The 24,027-nt window shown below is 42.9% G+C and overlaps 1 protein-coding gene across 3 annotated transcripts in view; it reads right to left on the bottom strand.

Annotated features, from left to right (window-relative positions):
* The window catches only part of LOC137623206 (kinesin-like protein KIF14), a 224,063-nt gene that overhangs the window by 125,675 nt on the left and 74,361 nt on the right, over window positions 1-24,027 (bottom strand). For all 3 annotated transcript variants that reach the window (XM_068353920.1, XM_068353923.1, XM_068353922.1), the window contains exon 7: window positions 12,300-12,551. In XM_068353920.1, the coding sequence (XP_068210021.1) occupies window positions 12,300-12,551 (252 nt within the window). The remainder of the gene's footprint in view (window positions 1-12,299; window positions 12,552-24,027) is intronic.

Genomic DNA, 24,027 nt, shown 5'->3' with positions numbered 1-24,027 from the left:
TATGTAAAACAAGCTAGTTCCCTTTCCCAGGATTGTCAAGGCACTTGGTCAAATAAAGGAGAAGCAATGACTTCTGTCAATTTCTAATGACCTCGGCATGAAGATGGCACATGTGTTAGACTAGGTTTCTACAAGGAGATTGGTACACTATCATGGAGGAACCTATATCTGTGTAGAGCAGAAGTTCTCAACCTTTATCATTTAGTGGCACATTAATGATATAGCCTGTACTTTTACGACGCACCAACTCTATAGTCATATTATTATGTAAGCTACCTATAATACTAGTTCAAATGTGTGTGCATATGTGTAATGGATATAATAATGAAGTAATACTGTAATAATAATAATAATAATAATAATAATAATAATAATAATAATAATAGCAATACTAATAATAATAATAATAATAATAATAATAATGATAACAATTAATAGTAGGTGGGCCAGGGCACCAGCCACCCGTTGAGATACTACAGCTAGAGAGTTATGGGGTCCTTTGACTGGCCAGATAGTACAACCTTGGATCCTTCTCTCTGGTTATGGTTCATTTTCCCTTTGCCTACACATACACCCAATTGTCTGGGGTATTCTTTACAGATTCTCCTCTGTCCTCATACATCTGACAACACTGAGATTATCAAACAATTCTTCTTCACCCAAGTGGTTAACTACTGCACTGTAATTGTTCAGTGGCCACTTTTCTTCTGGTGAGGGTAGAAGAGGCTCTTTAGCTATGGTAAGCAGCTCTTCTACGAGAAGGACACTCCAAAATCAAACCATTGTTCTCTAGTCCTGGGTAGTGCCATAACCTCAGTACCATGGTCTTTCACTGTCTTGGGGTAGAGTTCCCTTGCTTGAGGGTACACTCGGGCACACTATTTTATCTTATTTCTCTTCCTCTTGTTTTGTTAAAAGTTTTTATAGTATATATAGGAAATATGTATTTTAATGTTACTGTTCTTGAAATATTTTACTTTTCCTTATTTCCTTTCCTCACTGGGCTATTTTCCCTGTTGGAGCCCCTGGGTTTATATCATCGTGCTTTTCCAACTAGGGTTGTAGCTTAGCAAGTAATAATAATAATAATAATAATAATAATAATAATAATAATTATTATTATTTTCCCTGTTGAAGCCCCTGGGTTTATAGCATCCTGCTTTTTCAACTAGGGTTTTAGCTTAGCAAGTAATAATAATAATAATAATAATAATAATAATAATAATAATAATAATAATAATAATAATAAAAAATAATAATATGGAGTTTTTAGGATAAAACAAAGTTTTATGAATACTTACTTGGCAGTTATATATACATGGCTATAGTCTCTGACTTTTGGCAGAATTTTTCAAAAAATCGCGGCAACCGCCTTGTGGTGGTTGTGCGGTTAGGTGGTTAACAACCCTTACAGGGTGGTACTTGGAATCATTCCCGTTTTCTGTTCTTCAGATTATCTATGCCCGAACTGTCTCCTGAGGGGAGGTGGGTGGGCCTTAAAATATATATATATATAACTGCCAGGTAAGTATTCATAAAACTTTGTTTTATCATAAAAACTCCATTTATATGAATAGAACTTACCTGGCAGTTATATATATATAGCTGATTCACACACTCGGAGGAGGGTGAAAGACAGTAAACATCGTTGGGGAAACAACAAAAAGTTGTAGGAGAAAAAAACACCTTGATTCCTTACCTGCTAAGGTAGCTGATTTCAAAGGTTCCTGCCTCTTGAGTCGCTTTCGCTTAGGAGTGTCAGCCAGGAGTGGACCTGTCATGCTGAAACAACTCAATCGAGTCTGTCAACGAGGTGAGACCAACAATCTGACTAGACTTCAGAACTACCTGCGACCCTTCTATTAAAAACTGCAACCTTTCTAAAACTAACCCCCTAACCTTGCAAAATAGATATAAATTATCTATCTAGACTGAGGTAATTGTACCACAAGTCGACATCCTCAGACAACCATTAAAAAACACCAACCCACACACAGGTATGGCTGAGGGGAGGTAGTAACTCCCACTACTGCACTGTAATTGTTCAGTGGCCACTTTTCTTCTGGTGAGGGTAGAAGAGGCTCTTTAGCTATGGTAAGCAGCTCTTCTACGAGAAGGACACTCCAAAATCAAACCATTGTTCTCTAGTCCTGGGTAGTGCCATAACCTCAGTACCATGGTCTTTCACTGTCTTGGGGTAGAGTTCCCTTGCTTGAGGGTACACTCGGGCACACTATTTTATCTTATTTCTCTTCCTCTTGTTTTGTTAAAAGTTTTTATAGTATATATAGGAAATATGTATTTTAATGTTACTGTTCTTGAAATATTTTACTTTTCCTTATTTCCTTTCCTCACTGGGCTATTTTCCCTGTTGGAGCCCCTGGGTTTATATCATCGTGCTTTTCCAACTAGGGTTGTAGCTTAGCAAGTAATAATAATAATAATAATAATAATAATAATAATAATAATAATTATTATTATTATTATTTTCCCTGTTGAAGCCCCTGGGTTTATAGCATCCTGCTTTTTCAACTAGGGTTGTAGCTTAGCAAGTAATAATAATAATAATAATAATAATAATAATAATAATAATAATAAAAAATAATAATATGGAGTTTTTAGGATAAAACAAAGTTTTATGAATACTTACCTGGCAGTTATATATACATAGCTATAGTCTCTGACTTTTGGCAGAATTTTTCAAAAAATCGCGGCAACCGCCTTGTGGTGGTTGTGTGGTTAGGTGGTTAACAACCCTTACAGGGTGGTACTTGGAATCATTCCCGTTTTCTGTTCTTCAGATTATCTATGCCCGAACTGTCTCCTGAGGGGAGGTGGGTGGGCCTTAAAATATATATATATATAACTGCCAGGTAAGTATTCATAAAACTTTGTTTTATCATAAAAACTCCATTTATATGAATAGAACTTACCTGGCAGTTATATATATATAGCTGATTCACACACTCGGAGGAGGGTGAAAGACAGTAAACATCGTTGGGGAAACAACAAAAAGTTGTAGGAGAAAAAAACACCTTGATTCCTTACCTGCTAAGGTAGCTGATTTCAAAGGTTCCTGCCTCTTGAGTCGCTTTCGCTTAGGAGTGTCAGCCAGGAGTGGACCTGTCATGCTGAAACAACTCAATCGAGTCTGTCAACGAGGTGAGACCAACAATCTGACTAGACTTCAGAACTACCTGCGACCCTTCTATTAAAAACTGCAACCTTTCTAAAACTAACCCCCTAACCTTGCAAAATAGATATAAATTATCTATCTAGACTGAGGTAATTGTACCACAAGTCGACATCCTCAGACAACTATTAAAAAACACCAACCCACACACAGGTATGGCTGAGGGGAGGTAGTAACTCCACTAGATTAGTGAGGTTAGGGACCTTAAAAGTCCTTGGACAGGGCTCTGAAGGGTTCTCGTTCCTGGCGAGGAAATCCATCCTTAAGGCACAAACCACTCTATTCTGATTGAAGCTTACTTGTTTTTCAATCGCATGGACCTCACTGACCCTTTTAGCTGTGGCTAGGGCCATCAGGAAGAGAGTTTTCTTTGTTACCTCTCTAAGAGAAGCTTGTGAGATGGGTTCGAATCTCTTGGTATAAAGCAACTTCAGAACCACATCCAGGTTCCACAAAGGGGGCTTTAACTGAACCTGTTTAGTTGTCTCAAGAGACTTCCCGAGGTCTTGCATGTCCTTATTTTGAGACAAATCTAAGCCTCTATGCCTACAGACTGTAGAGAGCATGCTTCTGTAACCTTTGATTGTGGACACTGCCAGCTTAGCATCCTGTCTGAGGTATAATAAAAACACCCGCAATCTGGCTCACAGAGGTAGTGGATGAGGAAACCTTGTGCTGCCTACACCAAGCTCTAATAGTCTCCCACTTAGATTAGTAGAAATCTCTGTGAAGAGACCCTCCTCACTCTGGCGATAGCTTTCGCAGCTTGCGCCAAAAATCTTCTCGCTCTGACAAGCTTCTTGAAAGTCTGAAGGCAGTCAGTTTAAGAGCGAGGGGGTTTGGATGATACCTCTCGAAGTGGGGATGTTTGAGAAGCTTTGGACTTGCAGGAAGGCTTCTTGGGAAGTCCATCAGCATGTCTACCACTTCCGTAAACCATTCTCTCGTTGGCCAGAATGGAGCTACTAGGATCCTTTGTCCCGAATCGAGGAGAGCGAATTTCCTGACGACCAGATTGATGATCTTGAACGGGGGAAAGGCATATGTGTCCATCCCCATCCAATCCATCAAAAAGGCGTCCACCACTATTGCCTCCTTGTCCGGAACTAGGGAGTAATAGTTGGGGATCCTTTTGTTCTGGTTGGAGGCAAAAAGATCTATTAAGGTCTCCCCCACAGCCTCCAGAGACTCTGACAGACCTGTTAGTTGAGGGTCCATTCTGTGGGAAGAACCTGCCCTTTCCTGCTGAGCATGTCTGCCCTCACATTCCTCTGTCCCTGTACGAATCTCGTCAGCTGATCTACCTTGTTCTCCTTCGACCAAAGAAGGAGCTCCCTTGCTGTTTCGAACAGAGACAGACAGTGAGTCCCCCCTTGCTTCCTGATGTACGCTAGAGCTGTGGTGTTGTCCGAGTTGACCTCCAGAATCTTCCCTGACACTGAGTCTTTGAAGGCCTTTAGCCCTAGCAGAATGGCCATCAACTCCTCCTTGTTGATGTGCCATCCCAACTGACCCTTTTCCCAAGTGCCTGAGACCTCCTTGCTTCCTAGTGTTGCTCCCCAACCTGACTCTGACGTGTCTGAAAACAACACTAGGTGTGGCTTCTTCTTGTACAGGGAGATCCCTTCCCCTAACAAAGCTGGATCTAGCCACCACATCAGATGATCCTTGACCTCTGCTGGAATAGGGAAGGAAAACGAGTCTTCCTTTGTCTTCCTGTTCTATACCTTTGATAGGAAGTGCTGTAGAGGCCTTAGGTGGAGTCTCAGCAGCGAGACAAACTGTTCGAGTGAGAAGAGAGTTCCCAGTAAACTCATCCACTCCTTCGCTGAGCACTTCTGCTTGTTCAGGAATCCTCAGATCTTCTCGAGGCACTTGGTCTGTCTTTCCTGAGAGGGAGAAGCCCGAAAAAGAACTGAATTCAGAACTATCCCCAAATAGAGAATAGTCTGATTCGGCTTGGTCTGAGATTTCTCCCTGTTGATGACCAGACCCAGTTCTTGAGCCATCATGAAAGTCTTTCGTAGGTCCTCCTGACATTTTTCTTTCGATCGTGAACGTATCAGCCAATCGTCCAGATAAAAAGATACCCTTATTCCCTCTTGATGCAGCCAGCCTGCCACATTCGCCATTATCATGGTGAAAACTTGAGGAGCCGTGCTGAGACCGAAGCAAAGCGCCCTGAACTGGAAGCACTTGCCCTTGATCACAAATCTCAGGTACTTACTCGAAGCCAGATGGATGGGGACGTGAAAATACACGTCCTGCAAATCGAGACACCATCCAGTCCCCTGGACGTACTGCTGCAAGCACAGACTGAGTCGTCTCCATGGAGAACTTCGTCTTCTCCACAAAGACGTTCAGAGAGCTGACATCCAGGACGGGCCTCCATCCACCCAAGTTCTTGGGTACCAGAAACAGGTGATTGTAAAAGCCTGGGGAGAATAGATCCAGAACTGGTTCTATTGCTCCCTTGTCCAGCATCTGGTCGACCAGATCCAGAAGAGCCTTCCGTTTCCCCGGATCTGTGTACTGCGCTACTAAAGCTAGAGGTGTATCTGAAAGAGGAGGCTCCTTCAAAAGGGGGATCTTGTATCCTTCCTTGATGACTGCCAAAAACGTGACAGTCTTGCCCCTATTGTTGTCTGGAGGACTTGCACTTCCTTTCTTGGAGAGAGCTCTAAACGAACCTCTGTTTGTTCTTGCTCCTGACTCTTGTCTTCTTCCTCTAAAGTCAGATCTTGAAGGAGCCCTGCCTCAAAAGGGCTGCTGGAACTTGCTTTCCTCCCGCTTCAAAGCCAAAGGAGCGACTGTCAAGGGCTTACGAGCTGAGCGCGATAAGAGGTCTTGGGTGGCCTTTTGCGCAGGAGAAAGCGTAATGTCTCTGACAAGGGCCTCAGGAAAAAGATGTTGCAACAGGGGGGCGTAAAGGAGCTCAGACTTCTGCGCAACAGTCACAGATCTCAAAGCAAAGGAGCAAAGCAGGGCCCTCTTCTACAATATTCCTACTGAAAAAAGCGAAGTCAACTCATTAGCTCCATCCCTAAGAGCCTTGTCCATACAAGACATAATACTCGTTAGGTCTTGTGTTCCTTCCATCTGCTCAGTCTTCCTGGCCAGAGTCCCTAGAGACCAGTCCAAAAAGCTAAAAACCTCAAAGCCCTAAAAATCTCTTTGACAAGGTGATCCAGTTCCGACATCAACCACATAACTTTGGCCGAGTTGAGTGCATGCCTTCTGGCAGAGTCCACGATGCCAGAGAAGTCACCCTGGGAGGAGGCAGGCACTCCCAGACCCAGATGCTCCCCAGTATCGTACCACATGCCAGCCTTTGAAGCAAGACGAGCTGGTGGAAAAGAGAAGGTAGTCTTAACTGCTTGTCTCCGTTCTTTCATCCAATCATCTATTTTCGCGAGAGCCTTCTTTGCAGCAATAGAGTGTTTCATCTTGATGAAGGCCGACTGTTTCTTGGCCTTCTTCCTGCTAAATCGAGATTGAGGAGAACGCGGAGCAGAAGGTTGAAACTCCTCCCCATACAGTTCTAGGAGGGAGCGGAAGAGAACCTTATAGTTGCCAGCAGCGTCAGCAAGTTTGTCTTCGTCTTCTGAGACATCATCGAGATCCTGTCCCACCCCTAGAATCCGACAAAGGAAATTCGTAGGATTCGTCCTGAAGGAGAGGGCTGCAAGCAGCCTGACACCGAGAACCGCTTGCGTCCTGGCGCCGGGAAGAGGAAGCGTCCTGGCGCCGAGTGCTAGAAGAGTCCTTGAGGCAGTAGGAGGAAGCGTCTTGGTGGTGAGAGGAGGAGGCGTCCTTACGCCGAGAGCTGCTATCGTCCTGGCGGCGAGAAGCAGTATCGCCCTGAAGAAGCAGGCTGGGACCGTCCTGGCGCTGAGAGCAAAAGGCAGAGTCGTCCTGGCGTCGAAAACGAGAGGCGGAAGAGTCCTGGCGTCGAGAGAGAGAGAGCTGAAATCGTCCTGGCGACGAGAAGAAGCCTCGCCCTGGAAAAGCATGTTGGCATCCTCCTGGCGTCAAGAGAGAGAGGCGAAATCGTCCTGGCGCCGAGAGCGAGAGGTGGAATCGTCCTGGCGCCGAGTAGAAGAGGAAGCAGTGCAGTGTCGTGTCTTCGACGAAGCGCGCAAGGGTTCCTTAGGAGAGGAACTCCGTTCCCTCTTAGAAGCTGACTTCTTGATGGGTAACGAGTCGTCTTTACACCCATCGGACTGGACATGAGGGCGGCTAAACGCTTGAACTAACGAAAAAAGTTGCTCCTGCATAACTGACATGAACGACTAAGCGACTTCTGCTGGGTCTTGCGGTTCCGAAGGAGACGGCTGTCGAATAACACTGGTTGAAGGAGAAGGATCTTCTGCTGCTCTATCCCGACTTCCGGACCTTGATTTCGTCCTCTTCACAGGCACGGAATCAAAATCGTCCTCTGAAGAACAAGGCTCATGGCTACTAGAACCGGAGTGAGAACGAGACTGTTCTTCTCGGTTCCACCTCCTCTTCATTGGTCTCGAAGCCTCATACTTCCATTTGCGTCTGGGAGAGGGATTTAGGGAAGAAACCATCACGTCCGATACACTTTTTCCGTGGCGGTTAATAGCAGCCTGGGAATTTGCAACAGGACTGCCCGAGACGACGGCTGACCGAGGGTACGTACCTCTCATCCCCTTTCGGTCGTTGACGTACCTTCTCCCTTGGTCCTGGGAGCTTGGTAGAGGTCTAGACCTAGGGTAATGACAGGTTCGGTCAGTCACCACCTCCACTGCACTTTCACATGCACTAATTTCACTTTCACCTGGCTTACCTTTAAAGGCTGCAAGTTCATCTTTAATGGCCTTCAACTTGCCAGCCATCCTGGCATACCGAGGGTCATCCGCAGATACGGATCCTGTAAAAGGGGTAGGAGTTACTACCTCAGGGGAAGGATCAACTTCCAAAGAGGAATTAATTACAAGTTCAAAAGATAAATCAACACTAAGTTTGCTAGCAATCTTAGATTTTGACCTAGAAGCTCTCCTTACTCTATCAAGCTCTAATTTGCGCAGATAGCGCTTCATAGCCAACCAATCCTTCTTCATTCAAAACCTTACATTTTTTGCACCTATTACTAAGTGCACACTCAAAACCCCTACAACCCAAACACACAGTGTGAGGGTCTACCGACATTTTCGGTAACCTCACCTTGCATTCCTCATTCGCACACACACGAAAATGAAGCTTATCACTCATATTAATCAAGAGAAAAAAACAGAATAAACAAAACACGATTGCCAAATCCCCAAATCAATGTACTTCACTAAATAGAAGACTGGTACAGCGACACAGGGAAAGCGAAAAGAAAAAACTCTAATGACGGACCAACGTGCTGTCGATCCGGCCGGCAGAGATGATCTGAAGAACAGAAAACGGGAATGATTCCAAGTACCACACTGTAAGGGATGTTAACCACCTAACCGCACAACCACCACAAGGCGGTTGCCGAGATTTTTGAAAAATTCTGCCGAAAGTCAGAGACTATAGCTATATGTATATAACTGCCAGGTAAGTTCTATTCATAAAAAATAATTGTTAAATTTATTGTCATTATTTTTTCTCTGTTATTATATATGAATGAATTAATGAACACTTGGGAATGATGAACAACATACATTCCAGTTGTCGATCAAACATACAGTACCTGATTAATGGGACACTTGAGCCTGTCTGGATTTGCACATCCTTGCGATGTTAGGAGGGACACTGGACAGGCATACTCTCATTTCCTTTAGAACTCTTCTTAGTTTTGATGTTTGTTAGCGTTGAAAATCGTAGTTCACACAGATACGAGTGGAGAACTGCTGCAATGTTTTCTGGGCTTTAATGGCTATATGAGGGTGTTCCTTTTCAATTCTTATCCAGAAGCTTTCTAATGACATATTCAAATAGTACAGTTTTAGCATGTAGTCATTATGGATGTTTATTAGTTCCTCTTCTTCAAGGATACTAAGTTGTGGCTTGCACGAGGGATCATGGATGAAAGGATTTCTTACCCAATCATACGGATCAGCAGAAATATAAGGGAAATATTTGTTTATGTTCCATTCTAGAATTTCAAGATGCTCCTTGATGAGAGGAATGATGTCTGCATATATAGCTTCAGCAGTCTTTTGAAACATATCGGCATTGCTATCACTCGCCATATCTTTTCAAAGCCTTATTTTCTCCAGCAAGCCCATTATTTTGTAAGATGATGTTATCATATTCTCATTTTCCCTTGCATAACTTTGTGCTCCACATTTCAACACCCAGTAGTTCACAAAATTCAGGTTTTCCATGAGGAGTAAAGAAAACTATCATTTCCTGTCACAGTTCATGTACTCTCGAGAACACTTTGCTTCTTAATAGCCACCTGACCTGTGTATGGAAGAGGCCTTCATGGCCAAATCCGATTTCTTCACAGAAAATGGAAACAGTCTTGTCTGTTTTGGTTTGCTCTTTCATTAAACTCCAATTCTAAAGACCATGTACAGTGGAACCTCTACATAAGATTGTTCCAACATCCGACGTAAAACTCGATCAAATTCTCGTCTCGACACATGACGTCATGCTCCAACATCAGACGTAGACCATCCGCGTAGAATTTTCTCAAAGTGTCGGTCGTAGTTTTTTGTTTACGCCGGTAGACGGCAGCACGTCGGAGGAATGTCAGTGAGCGTTGCATCGGTCAGTTATCTGTTCTCATGCACATAGTGTGGTTGTACCCTGTTCGGTCTATTATTAACAGTGCTTATTATCTTCCTTTTTTCACGTTTCATTTTTTATTTCACGTATAATCATGGGTCCTAAAGTAGCTTAGTTTCGGTACAGGTAATAGTAGTAGTGGTGAGAAGAGGAAGAAGGCAATGCTTTCATTAGAAGTGAAGCAAGAAATTGTAGAAAAACATGAGTGCGGTGTGTGTGTGAGTGATCTGGCTAAACAATATGGCCAGAATATGTCTACGATCTCAATGATCATCAAGCAGGAGGCAGCAATTCGATGATGTCTGCTTAACCCATTTCAGAAAAATTCTGAAAAGCCGTACCAAGCAACTTTCTCTCGATAGTTTCCTTAAAAAATCTACGAAGCGGTCGAGTGATCGTGATGAAGAGAAAGAAAGTGAAGCAAAGAAAACTAAGATTGAAGTGAGTGAAAGTAATGAAAATTAAAAAGAAAAAAAGAAAATGTAAAAAAAATATATAACAATATAAAATATAATAAAAATTAAATAAAAATAAATAAGGTAAGTTAGGTTAAAGTTCACGTAGTGTAAGTTTTAAGCCTCAAGATGCCTTTTCTAAGAGAAAGAGGCAATTGTAGAAACCTAGAGATCCATCTCGGACTTGATTGAGAGCATTCTTCTCCAGCATGGTCAGGACTACATTCTGAAGGGCCACTTCCTTCGTGGATCCCTTTGTATAGGAACTCATATTCATTGGATGGGAGGTTAGAGGAGGGAGAGAATGCATGAACAGGGTGTGATATCCTGCCTTGAGGACGGAGACTGACCAAGGTTCAGCCCCGTGGAACATTCACATGAGCCATCTGCTCCGTAGGCATCCTCCCACAGGTGGACTGGTAGGAGGAATGCGCCCGCTAAAGGGTATGTGCGCATTGTCCTCTTCGGCCTCTTTTACCTCTTTTGGCTCTGGTTCCTTTCTGCTGCCTGTTGTAGTTTCTGAGGACCCTTCTTCTGTCCTTGACGTCTTGCCGGATGAGGGTGCTGCTATGGAGGTGCCACAGGGTACAAATGAGATGTCATAGCCAGTTGGAGGAGGGAGACTTGGCTCGCTTTCATCCAACTTTCAGCAACTGCCTTGATGTCCTCCATGTTAAAGAGGAAGGGGCTATCCATTAGGGCATTGCAAAGTCTCATTGCTTCCCTCTGCGATACCCACTAATTGAGGATGCTGCGTGTCAAAAACTCCACATTCCAGGTTCATGAAAGTAGGAAGGCTAACATCGCGTCCCTGTTCTGATCAATGGTGAAGTCCTTGGTCCTGAACAAGTGGCCTACTGACCCAACCAGTATTCCAAACATCAAGCAGCTTGCAAAGAATCCCACCGACAAGGAGACAAGCTTGTCTGACGGTAAAGTTTTACCTCGTGTCATTCGTTGAAGAACCTCCAGATGGCATTTCTTACAATGAGAGCCTGGCAGCCCCAAGGAGGGTCACAGCTGACATACAGCATCGGTGGAGAGTGACTCTTTTGCGGAGGAAGTCTGAGTTTCTTCTCTAGGGGAAGTAACTGAGACTTCCGCCCTGCAGGTTGCCTTAAGAGGCAAGGTGCCTCAACTCTCACCAAAATAATCACCAGAAGACCGATCGGGTAGTCAGAGCAATGGGCTCGAGTAACAGGAGGAAGATGTTGAGGTTTCTTTGAATTCAAGGATGAACCCGAGGGAGAAAAACCACTCTTTGCCTTCTTCATGCGTCTACTAAATCACTGCCACAGGGAAGGAGGCCACTCCCTACATGTTACACAGGGATTCCTGCATTCAGCCATGCCCTCTGCACGTAGGACAAGGGACATGTGGATCAGTCTCCAACACAGTCATGATGGTGCCGCTACAAAGCCCTTCCCTACCAGGATAAATCTGCATTCTTAAAGAATCCATAGACTCTTTTATACAAGAGAAAGGGAGAGTTCAAAATTTTAGGTCAGTTAGTTCTTTATGGTTGTTAATCAGTCAAGCGGAAGAGAACTGACATCCATTTTCTTCCTCTCCCAAACTGAAATGAAAAGTGGCTTGTGTTGGCTCCTGCATATGTGAGTGGGGTGGTTGGTCTACCCCCGCTAACTAGCAGAGGGGAGTGGCACCTCACTAAAAGTTTTACGGCTAGTTCCAGCTGTTGCCGAAATGCTATATACCGTATCTTCATAGTATAGAGCTGAAAGTTTTGTATTAGGTGCCATATCAAACCTCTAAAATAAAAACCTCTTTAAACTAACAACCTAACTAAAAACAAAATAAACATAGAATGCATAACTGAAAATAAAACTCACAGAATTGGTGGAACAGTCATGTGCATACTACACATGCCATGTGAATGATTACTTTGCTTGGCTATAACTTACGTGTAACTTTTCCCAGATCCCGTCTGCCCGTATGCAAACAAGCAAACGTTATACCCTTCGTATGCCTTTTCAAGCAGAGGCTGCGCTATTGTTGTGTAAACATCTTCCTGACAAGCATATTGTGGATGGTCTTCACTGCAAGACCAAAAGCAATGGTCATAGTTGAATGTATGGTTGGAACCGGCGTCGCTCTGAATCTTCAACGTGTGTCCGAATACATCCATAATGTTTGATTCTGAAGCTGACAGCTCCCTGGAATGAGAGTACAGACATGTGACTCAGTGGTATCAGTAAACTACTAGAAAAATATAACAACAATATCAACAGTATAATGATGTTCATTATAATACTAATGCTGTACTTTAATAATACTATGCAGTACATACTGTAGTAATAAAAATAATAACAATAATACTCTGAAAGCATATCATAATTCTATTTACCTAATTCTAACATACAGAATAGGGATATGTCTACTCATAAAGAAAAAAATGGAGGGAGTCAACCTAACATGTACATACCAGAATACAGTAATACCTTTAGAGATACAAGCGCCACAACATATGAGCATTCCAAGATACGAGCAAGCAACCGAGCAAATTTTTGCATTGGGACATGAACACAAACTTGAGATACGAGCATGCTCACAGATGCTAACGTTGTATGGCCAAGCGCTTGGGAGTGCTCTAACCCAATGGCTTCCCAAACTTTTTCAGGCTGGTGCCCCCTTGGCTTCCAGACAGATTTTTAGTGCCAGCCACCCCCCCCCCCCCTCCATAAAAACATGCATCTTTTTTTTTAAGGGAAAACAACAATAATGTATCAAACACAAAATATGGATTTCAAAAATAAAATTATTCTAAGAAACCATGTTATTTGGTCATCACAATACACACATCCAGGCTTTTATTCTCTATTTCAGACTGAAAGGACTAATATCAAACAAAAATATTTCGAAAATATTTTATTTTATAAACTTTTATATCTAATTATCGCAATCACTGCTAATGGGATGGGTGCACTTGGTGTAGGGATATTAATTTCACCACATTAGGCTGGAACTCACTAAGAAGTAGCAGATTCCCACGTTAGGTAATTTTAAGTCTATTCATTTGCTTTGAAAAAAGCAAGGCAACTGCACTGAGGCCCAGTTCTACCAAATATTATGTTGGAAATGCAATAAGATATAGCTTCACCTTGTTCCATGGTACTGGATATAAATCAAGAGATTTTTTTGTAACTAAAAATCTTGATAAGTTTTTCTTGAATGTTGGCCTTACCTCAATGTTGTTTTAGAGTGAAAATAATTCTCCCTTTACCAATCCTGTCTCCACACTGCTGACATCTACGAATGAAATTATTACCCATTCTTGTACTCGAAGCAAAAAAAAATTTTTAAATCTTACAGAAGTGTCTCTTTTAAGTGTTTCTAGGTAAGAACTTTAACACTTGAAGGTCATCATCTGATATGCTCTTCTCTTTATCCCATTCCGAGGCTTGGAAACTGGTAGAGTTCATGATGGGCTAAGTTACGTTTCAATAACTAACATTTATAAGCCGGTCAATAGAGGAGGTAAAAAGCCAATCAAAAAAATTTGTGGAAAGCTGGAACAAGCTTTATCATCTTCATAATAGGGTACTTAATAACATAATTTTGCACCCCTCTACAGCCACGGATTTGGCTGTTATCTTGGAAAAATGGCGGCGAAAAAGTTTTTTTTTTTTGCAAAAAAAAAAAAAAAAAAAAAAAAAAAAAAAAAAAAAAAAAAAAAAAAAAAAAAAAACCACACACACACACACACACGGTCATAAAATTTCCTATAAAATCTCCAGCTATCATTTTTTTTCTTTTTTTGCACTGTTTAGGTGCCAGGAGTATGATAATATTTGAATCTAAATTTTTCCTACCCTTTGCGCCTGAATAGCATGTGGTTATTTTTCTTGCATGCAAAATTAAATAATGCTTTGAGTTTCTAAGCTAACTGTAGTTCTTTTGTTTCAGGACTATGAAAACAGACCAATAGCCTATCAGTGATTGCTATATTATGGAAAAATGTCTTCATTAAAGAAATGCTTCATTTGTGAAGGAAAACTTTACGAGGGTGAGACTACAGAAGTTCAAGAAAAAGGATTGCAGATATTAACAGATTAGAGCATTAAATGGAAAGATGAAAAACAATATCAATTAAAAGGCATGAAAAGTGTGAAAGTGCATGAAAAAAGAAGGAAGGTGTACACAAAAGCAAGGAGTGCTGAAGCTTTCTGGTAAAGACAGGAATCCTTTCAACAACGTTTCAGAAAAGTCTAGTTCCAGATTTTGACTTCCTAATGATTGTATTTTTTTTTTGTGTGTGTGGATAAGATGCTTCATACGACTTTCTGAAAAAACAAAGCAAAAGACTCTCAAGTGAGCATGAATCTGTTCATCGTGTAAAGACTCTTCATGTTAGAGATGCTATTTTGGAAGCAGGTGAAATGAGAAATGATGAATGGGGCCATACAGTATGTCTAACGTAGTTGATTTAGTTGCTCCTGGGACAAGGTACTATTCAACCAGCATGAAAAATTCTACAAAGCATATCCTAGGATGAAACATAGTCGTCCCAAATGTGATACAGTTATAGGGGCAATGACAAATGCTTTTAACTACCTAGAAGAAAATAGAGAAGAATGTCAATTTACTTTTAGTAAGACTTTTGAGGCATATGAGGGTGAGCTACCAACTAAAAAAAACAATAAAGTCTGAATTGAAAGAAAGATATGGAGAAGACATTATTGTTTCAGTGAACAAAAACGGAAAGCCTGTGGTGTGTTTCCACAACACAGGGAACAAAATTCTGACTGATGCTTAGTACGAAAACGATGAAGTAATGACGAGAAAGAAGAGCGACCGAGTAATTAATGCAGCCGCCAAGATAATTGCTAAAGATATAAGGTCCCTGATATATAAAACTGATCTGTGTACATGTCCAGACAATTTCTTAACTGACATGGATTCTCTTATACCAGATACCCTCAGCTTTCTCGTTAAAACTATCATCTTATCTTACAACCATTCTACAAAAGAACCAAACTGCTTGTCATTACTTTCCTATGAAGAACAATGTAGTTTGATAAACAGTACTACCCATTACGAGAAAACTAATGCAATCCTGGAAATCAATACTTCTAATTTTTGATAACTTTGTAATTAGGGTGGATGGTTGGGTGCAAGGGAGGTAACTCTGCCAGTGAGCATTCACTATCTGTCTTGAGCCCGAACCGAAAAGAGTTGCGACACCCTTGAGACAAATTTTGGAGATTGGAGGTAGGCAAAAAAAGTAGCAAACTTTTTCATAGGCTAGGCACAAAAACGGTGCAACATGTAAAAAAAACATGTATAGAAGAGCATTTATAGGAAATTTTGCGTAGATTATTTTATGTATTTACATATTTTCTGGTAAAATGACTCCAAAGCGAGCCAAAAGAAAAAACTATTTTTTCGCCGCCAAAATTTGTTAATAAATACCCTACTACAAAGATAAATAGGCTTGTTCCAGCTTTCCATGAATTTTTTCCTTCTTCAATCCCTTATTGACTGGCCTATTAGACAATAAGGTGGAGATGGCAAATTTGACTTTGATAAGGTTGACATCTCAAAGCACCGGCAAGTTAATCTTATTGAACTTTGCGAATGTATCTGACAAATAAGCAATGTTATTCTTGATGTCTTTTGGATCATCACAGAGCCCTAAGTGAGAGTCTTTGGAAAAATTCTACAACTGTATCAAAAAGTGAATAGAAAAATTTCAGGCAGTTTCCCTTTGACACCTATCCAATTTCTGTATAGCAATAAATGTTAAAAAATCTTTATCATTATCAATGCAAAGCTATCAAAACAGTCGAGAATTGAGAGAATGTGCCTTAATTCTATTTACAGCTGTAATAACAGTATTTTTTGATTTGTGAAATCTACCTCCTAGATTTTTTTGCTAACAGATGCTGCTTATGGATTACACAGTGCACTGATAAAGCAATGATGACAAACCTATCATCAATGGTGCTCCACCTGTTACACAAGCTTGAATGTTAGAAGGTAAAATGTTTTCTCTTCGAAAATATTCTCAACATTAAATACAGATTCTCGTTTATTGTCAGTTTCAAACTGTCTTGCGAATAACAGTTCCTGAACCAACTTTCCATCTTTGATAAAATGAGCAGTAGCAAGAATCAAAGATTCATTTTTTGGTAGAGGAAACTCATCTAACTGCAAACTAAATTCTGTTCTGGCAAGAATGTTGTATCATGTTTCTTCCATGTTTTCAGACATTTCATCTATTCTTCTTTGAACCAAATTATCACTGAGAGGATTAGCTTTTACAATTTGGTCAGGTGACTTAAGTACACCTGTGTGCAGAATTTCTCTCATTGCATCACCATCCCCCAACCATCCCCTTTTGCACCACTACCCGGCCCCCCTGACAGCAAAGCACCAACCCCACGGCTGCCCACTTTGAGAAACACTGCTTTAAAGGTTTAAAGGCCGCTCATGAAGGGCAGAGGCAATGGACGGTGACATTGCTCTATCAAGCAGGACAATGCCCAAGACACTAACCATATATTATATGATCACCGCCCAAGCCCCTCTCCACCCAAGCTAGGACTAACGAGGGCCAGGCAATGGCTGCTGATGACTCAACAGATAGACCTATCGGCTCCCCTAATCCCCCCCAACCTCAGCTCACAAGGAAGGTAAGGTTGCAGACACTAATAGCACTAACGAGACTAAGCGGGACTCGCGACTGGTGTGCACCAGGCAGAAATGTTACCAATCAAGCCACAACAACCAACATCATTAAGCACTCGTTCCTTTCACATGATCATTGACTTCAGTCCAAATCTCCCATATTGTGTTGAGTAATTTATGTGACTTAACAGTGTACTGTATTTGTGAACATTTTTCATAATAGTGATGGGTCCTCAGAAAGGGAGGTGGTAACATTAGCGGTGAGAAGAAGAAACGAGTGATAACGATAGAGGTGGAGCATGAAATTATCAAGAAACTTAAGAGTGATGTCCACGTGAGTGAGTAAGCATGCCATTAAGAGACGAGTACTTAGACAATACGTACAATCCTCAAACAATAAAAAAAATACAAATCAAAATAGTATAAAAAAGGGATTTTGACGAAGGAAAAATCTATTTCTGGGCGAGGAACCTGTGTCACCCAGTGAAATGCTCCTTAAAGCACCATTTCAAAGGTATAAATACTGCTAAATATACCAGAGAAAAAAGTTGCATGGAATGCCAGGAATATATCCAGCTCGCTCACCCCTAAAAGGGTGTTGGTATTAAAACTGGGGCGAGTGATACCACTACCAGAGGCTCCTTTCCAATTAGACTTCTCCCTCCTCAAAATCCCCCGTTACTACGATGGGACGTTCACTACAGCTGCTGCCCCCCCTCCCCCCCATTCCCCCACCACCACCACCTATCCTTCTCCCATCATTCCTATTAGCACCCCAAGCTTGGGCCAGCCTAGGGTGGGGAAAAAGGAGGGAGGGTTCACTGGGCGACACAGGTTCCTCGCCCAGAAATAGATTTTTCCTTCGTCAAAATCCCTATTCTGGGCTCAACCTGTGTCGCTCTGTGAAATAGTAGCAGAGAATTGGTCCCATAAGCTTGGAAATACACAAAAAGTTAAGTAACTCAATTAAGTGTTTTACTAAAAACCCTAATATACCAATCTCTTAATTACACCCCCAAATAAAGGTCAATGTTAAGGTAGGGGGGAAAGGGAAGGCAGGTGGCGTCCTGCTCCTTATTAGGAGACAAGGCACTAAGAGGGAAAAAATATATGAAGATAGGACCCTGTTATAATGGTTGTGTTAAATCTGGAGGAACCACTATATCTTTCTAATCCTTTAAAATTCATGTGACAAAAATAATTGACTCGTGATGCTACAGCCTGGATATCTTGGGCATGTGGTAAGGATTCCGGCTTGGTTCTTTTAATAAAACACAGAATCTATTGTCTGATTCCTTTCAGGGAAATGGGTCCTCCATCCTTTTTAATAAACAAAGGACCTGAAGGTCTATTTAAATAGTTTTCCAGAATGATAACTGGGCACAGAGATAGATCCTGTGGAAGTGGGACAATCTTCCACGGGGACCATCTATTCTGTGGACCCTCATTCTTTTCTAAGAATTTTATATCTAGAGAGAATAAAATTTCACCAGAAGAAAGAAAATCAATATGATTTGGTTCTCTAGATAATTCTGAGAGTTCAGATATTCTGGCTCCTGAGGCTAAACTTATAAAAAATAACGTCTTCCTAAGAAGAGCTATATAAGTGCATGAGTCAATATCAGAGTCAGGATCTAGATCAAGGACAAGGGCTCAAACCTGTCACTCATAAGGAACTTCAGGACTATATCCAGATGTCAAGCTGGTGAATCCTGGTGCTATTGCTTTGATGTTTCAAATGATTTGAGATGTTCCTGTAGGTCTTTATCATTAGAAAGGTCCAAGTTTCTGTGTCTGAATACGGTTGCTAACATACTCCTGTATCCCTTGATGTTCGAGGATGAAAAATTGCATTACCTTCGAAGGTATAACAGGAAGTCCACAATCTGAGTCATAGAGGTACTGGACGAGGAAACAGAGTTGACTCTGCACCATTCTCTAAAAACCTCCCACTTTGATTGATAAACCTTGATGGTAGAAGTCCTCCTTGCTCTTGCAATAGCCCTAGCTGCCTCCTTCAAAAAACCTCTAGCTCTTGTGAGTTTTTCGATAGTCTGAAGGCAGTTAGATGAAGAGCTTGGAGACTTTGATGGTACCTTTCCAAATGGGGTTGTCTGAGTAAATCTAATCTTAATGGAAGGCTTCTTGGAGTGTCCACCATCCATTCCAGTACCTCTGTGAACCCCTCTCTTGAGAGCAAAAAGGGTGTCAATCTGGTCCCTTCATGTGACACAAACTTTTGCATCACTTTGTAAAGAATTTTGAACGATGGAAATGCGTACACGTCCAGGTGGGACCAGTCTAACAGGAAAGAGTCTATGTGGACTGCTTCGGGATCTGGCACTGGGGAGCAGCAAGTTTCTAGCCTCTTTGTCTTCGAGGTCGCATAAAGGTCTATACAAGGACGATCCCAGAGTTGCCATAGGTTCTTGCAGACTTCTTGATGGAGTGTCCATTCTGTGGACAGAACTTGAACTCTCCTGCTGAGGCTGTCTGCCATCACGTTCTTTTCCCCCTGAATGAACCTTGTTACAAGGATGACATTCTTCTCTTTTTCCCAGATGAGAAGACTCCTTGCAGTCTCGTAAAGGGACCTCGAGTGGGTTCCGCCTTGTTTGGCTATGTAAGCCAATGCTGTAGTGTTGGCGGCGTTGACCTGCACCACTCTGTTCAAAACTAACCCTTTGAAGCTTTTGAGGGCCAACAGGACTGCCAACAGTTCCTTTTGGTTGATGTGGAAGCTCTATTCATCCTCTGACCACAGCCCCGAAACTTCCAACTTGCCCAGTGTTGCTCCCCACCCCGAGTCCGAGGCGTCGGAACACAACACAAGGTCTGGGTTCCTCTGTTCTAAGGGGAGACCTTCTTGAAGTTTGACCGGATCGTTCCACCACTGAAGGCAACTTCTTATGGATTCCGTAATGGGGATGCATATCGTCTCTAGATCTTTCTCCTTGTCCCAATGACGATTGAGGTGGAATTGGAGAGGACGAAGGTTCAGCCTTCCCAGGGAAACAAACTGCTCCAACGAGGAGAGGGTTCCCAGCAGACTCATCCACTCTCTCACAGAACACTTTTGTTTCATTAGAGAAGAATGAAGTTTCAAGATGGCTTGCTCTGTCCTTAAGGGAGACGGAAAAGCCCGAAAAACTTGACTCTGATTCACCATCGCCAAATAAAGTATCTTTTGGGATGGTGTCAGTTAAGACTTGTCTCTGTTGATAAGAAGACCCAGTTCTTCTACTAGTCTCAAAGTTGTCTGTAGATCCTTCAGGCTGTGACTGTAGGAATGAGCTCTGAGAAGCCAATCGTCCAGATACAGGGAGGCTCTGATACCTCTTGAGTGCAGTATCATTGCTACATTTAGCATTAGTTTCGCGAATATTTGAGGGACAGTGTCGAGACCGAAACACGGGGCCCGAAACTGGAACACTTCCTCCTTGTAAACAAACCTCAGGTAATGCTTGAAGCTTGGATGAATGGGGATGTAAAAGTAAGCGTCCTGGAGGTCTAACGAGACCATCCAGTCGCTCTTTCTTACTGCTGCAAGGACTGACTTTGATGTCTCCATGGAGAACTTTGTCTTCTGAACAAACGCGTTGAGAGCGCTTATGTCCAGGATTGGACGCCATTCCCCAGAGTTCTTGGGAACCAAGAATAAGCGGTTGTAGAAACCAGGTGACTGCAAGTCTCGCACCCTCTCTATGGCCCCCTTCTCCAACAAGAGACACATCTGAAGTTGCATAGCCTCCCTCTTTGACTCCTCTCTGTATCTGGGAGAGAGATCTATTGGAGCTAATACAAAAGGAGGTTTCCCTATAAAAGGATTTTGTAACCCTCCTTCAGAAGGTGTACGGACCAAAGGTCTGCTCCCCTCTCCTCCCAAGCTCGCCAGAAGTTGTGTAGTCTGGCTCCTACTGCTGTCTGAAGGCGAAAGCAGTCAGACTCTGCTTCGCCCTGCACTGAATCCTCTTCTCTTTGCTCTCCTTCCCTCAGGTCTGAAACTACCCCTGCTGGAAGTCTTCCCTCGAAAGGGCTGAGAAAACTTAGGGAATGGAGTTTCTTCCTTTGGCTTGCGGCTAGCGAAGGAAGTTGATAGAATCTTTCTTGCCGTCTTTGAAACCAAATCTTGGGTGGCCTTTTGAGTTAAAGCGGATGAAACCTCTCTAACCAACTCTTGCGGAAAAAGACAGGAAGAAAGAGGTGCATACAGCAATTCTGATTTCTGAAAGGGAGTAACCCCAAGAGACAGAAACGAACACATTTGATCTCTTTTCTTAAGGACCCCCGCTGAGAAAAGCACTGCCAACTCATTAGATCCATCTCGTAAAGCTTTATCCATACAGGACGTGATGTGAATGAGACTAGCAGTGTCACCATCCTTAAAGGCAGAAACCTTTTTCCAGAAGGCTCCCAGAGTCCAGTTGAGGAAATTGAATACCTCGAAGGCTCTGAAGACGCCTTTGAGAAGATGATCTAATTCCGAAGTTGACCAGAGAATCTTGGGCCTCCTCATGGCCAACCGACGAGGAGCATCTACTAAACTTGAAAAATCTCCTTGGACAGAGGCAGGAACTCCCAAGCCGAGAACTTCTCCCGTCTCGTACCACACACTAGATCTAGAGGCCAGTCTAGTCGGAGGAAAAAAGAAAACTGTCTTTCCCTGGTCCTTCTTAGACTGCATCCAGTCTCCCATCGTCCTTAAAGCTCTCTTTGATGACCGAGACAGAACCATCTTAGTAAAAAGAGACTTCTTCGATGCCTTCCCAGCGTGAATTCTGAGGGTGGTGAACGTGGAGCAACAGGCACAAAATAATCTGGAAACTCATAATTAAGAACTCTCATGAGTTTCCTAAGATCAACTGAAGGACGAAGGAACTTAGGATCTTCTCCTTCCGATAATTCCTCAAATAATTCAATAGGGGAAAGGTGAACGTCGATGTCTTCCTCTGACAAGGCTCTAACGGAAGTAGACGTTGTGTTTATCAGGATACATCTCCTTAAGGTCCTGACTTCTGGCGTCAAGAGACCCCAGATCATCGCGTCTGTCGTCGCGTTGTTCCAACGCTTGACGCTTGGTAAAACACTCGCGATCAAAGCAATCGGAACTAAGGCGTCCTCAATCTCGACGTTCGATTCGACTAGTGTCATCATGAAGTCCGAGGCTCTCATGCTCAATGTCATGCCTCGCTTCTTGACTCCCAGCATCACATATAGTTGTTTGACGCTCGGTGTCACGTTCTGTTTGACGCTCGACATCGCGTACCGCTTGACGCTTGACGTCACGTCTGGCTGCTTGCCGCTCGACGTCATGTCCTGTTGGACGCTCGACATCACATCTTGCTGGACGCTCGACATCACATCTTGCTGGACGCTCGACATCACATCTTGCTGGACGCTCGACATCACATCTTGCTGGATGCTCGACATCACATCTTGCTGGATGCTCGACATCACATCTTGCTGGACGCTTGAGGTCACATCCTGCTGGACGCTCGACGTCACGTTTAGCTGGACGCTCGGCGCCTCGCTCTGCTGGACGCTTGATGTCACGTCTAGCTGCATGACGCTCAGTGTCACGTCTGGCTACTTACGTCTGGCTGCTTGACGTTCGGTGTCAAGCGGAACAGTCTCACGACATTTAACGGGGGACTTGTAAAGTCGTTCGTCGTCAAGAACCTCTCGACTAGTAGCCTTACAACGCTTGGTGTCCAGATGAGAAGCTTCCTGACGCTCAGGGTCCAGGCGTGCTACTCTTTTGTTGTCCGCAGGCTGATAAACTTGCGTGAGCGAAGAAAGTTTCTGTTGCATCTCTTGCAGCATATTAAAATTTGGGTCAACTTGTTGTGGTACAGGAGACGTCACGTCTATCACAAGCTTACTTTCCACGCCGCTTAAAGAACGCGCAGAGCGTCCAGAGGATGATAACCAGTCTGACGGTGAAGGAGGACCATGAACCGAGGTCATGCCAGGCTCAGACAACTGACCAGCAACTGTGAGAGCTGAACGTTTCTTGACAGTATCTGACGTTTGGTAGGAGAGCTCTCTTCAGTAGAAGGAAAACGCTTTGGACTGCTCCAATAACTACAACCAGGAGCTTGCGGTGTCATGATAGGACGCAAATCGACCTTGTCCATCTTCCTCTTCCGAGGTCTGGAAGCTTGACGCCGGCCTCGTTTGGGTGCTGCGTCATCCGAAGATGATGAAACCACTTTTACCTCACCTTTCCTATGGTGAGGGGCGAACGTCCTGGGAAACGTCAACAGGAACGCTCGAGGGGACGTCTGCTTGGGAGCTAAAGCCTCTCATTTCCTTTCGTCGTTCGACATTCCTTCTCCCTGGGGTTAGGGAGCTTGGAAGAGGTCTAAGACTGGGAGAACGACAGGCCCAAGCAGGCGCACCCTCCACTGCCCTAAATAAATTCACTGCACTTCTAGCACTGTCACATTTGAATTGTTTTACATCGGACATCAATTGAGCTCTGTCCGCAGCAAGCAATTCAACTCGCACGCCCAGAGCTTGAATAACCACCATCATATCCTTTAGCGTGGGTTCATTAGCAGTAACAGTAGTGGGATCTGTATCTACCACTACAGGGGAAGGATTAGGTTCGGTGACACAGGAAGAGGAAAGATCTCTAGAAGAACGAGAAGAACTTCGTCTAAGCCTATCTCTCTCAAGTTTACGAGTGTAGCGGTCAAACTCTAACCACTCACTCTCAGATAAAAGAATACATTCATCACAACGATCCCCCAACTCACAAACTTTACCTCTGCATTTTACGCAGATAGAGTGGGGATCAATAGAGACTTTAAGAAGCCGGGTCTTACAACCACTCACACACATTCTATAAGTTGAAGGGGGGTCAGCCATATTGAATATTTATAAGAGATCAAACAAGCAAGGGCCAAAATATGAAAATCCAAAAGTAGTTCAAGAATATCCAAAAGAAAATCCAAACGAGCAATAGTCAAAACAAAATTATTGTACATCACCAATGTA

This window comes from Palaemon carinicauda, chromosome 30 (assembly GCF_036898095.1).
Source record: "Palaemon carinicauda isolate YSFRI2023 chromosome 30, ASM3689809v2, whole genome shotgun sequence".
Taxonomy (NCBI): Eukaryota; Metazoa; Arthropoda; class Malacostraca; order Decapoda; family Palaemonidae; genus Palaemon; species Palaemon carinicauda.
The sequence above is the reverse complement of the archived record's forward strand: the minus strand, read 5'-3'. Positions and strand labels throughout refer to the sequence as shown.